At 71.2% G+C, this 274-nt stretch overlaps 1 protein-coding gene across 1 annotated transcript in view; it reads right to left on the bottom strand.

The window, feature by feature from the left end:
* The window catches only part of Gse1 (Gse1 coiled-coil protein), a 26,995-nt gene that overhangs the window by 14,823 nt on the left and 11,898 nt on the right, over positions 1-274 (bottom strand). Inside the window, exon 6 of the mRNA XM_033757914.1 lies at positions 11-270. Coding sequence (XP_033613805.1) covers positions 11-270 — 260 coding nt within the window. The remainder of the gene's footprint in view (positions 1-10; positions 271-274) is intronic.

Below are 274 nucleotides of genomic sequence, written 5' to 3'. Positions count from 1 at the left end.
GGGCTCCGCCTCCGTGGGCACCGGGGGCCGGCCCATGTCCAGGTGCTGCTCCAGCACCTGCTGCCGGAACTCCGACACCTGGGACTGCCGGTCCTCCTTCTCCTGCCGCAGCCGCCGCTGCCGCGCCAGCCATTTTTCCTCCTCGTTGGTGCGCTGCAGCAGCAGGCTGGCGGCACTGCCGGCCGGCAGGGAGAAGACACCGTGGCTGGAGATGAGGCTGGGGATGGTGTGGTGTGGCGTGGGCACCGGGTGCAAGGGGTGCTGCACGGGCTTG

Source organism: Fukomys damarensis, unplaced genomic scaffold, assembly GCF_012274545.1.
Source record: "Fukomys damarensis isolate Sample0158 unplaced genomic scaffold, DMR_v1.0_HiC HiC_scaffold_32, whole genome shotgun sequence".
NCBI classification, from domain to species: Eukaryota; Metazoa; Chordata; class Mammalia; order Rodentia; family Bathyergidae; genus Fukomys; species Fukomys damarensis.
Note: the sequence above shows the minus strand (reverse complement) of the source record. Positions and strands in the feature narration are given on the sequence as shown.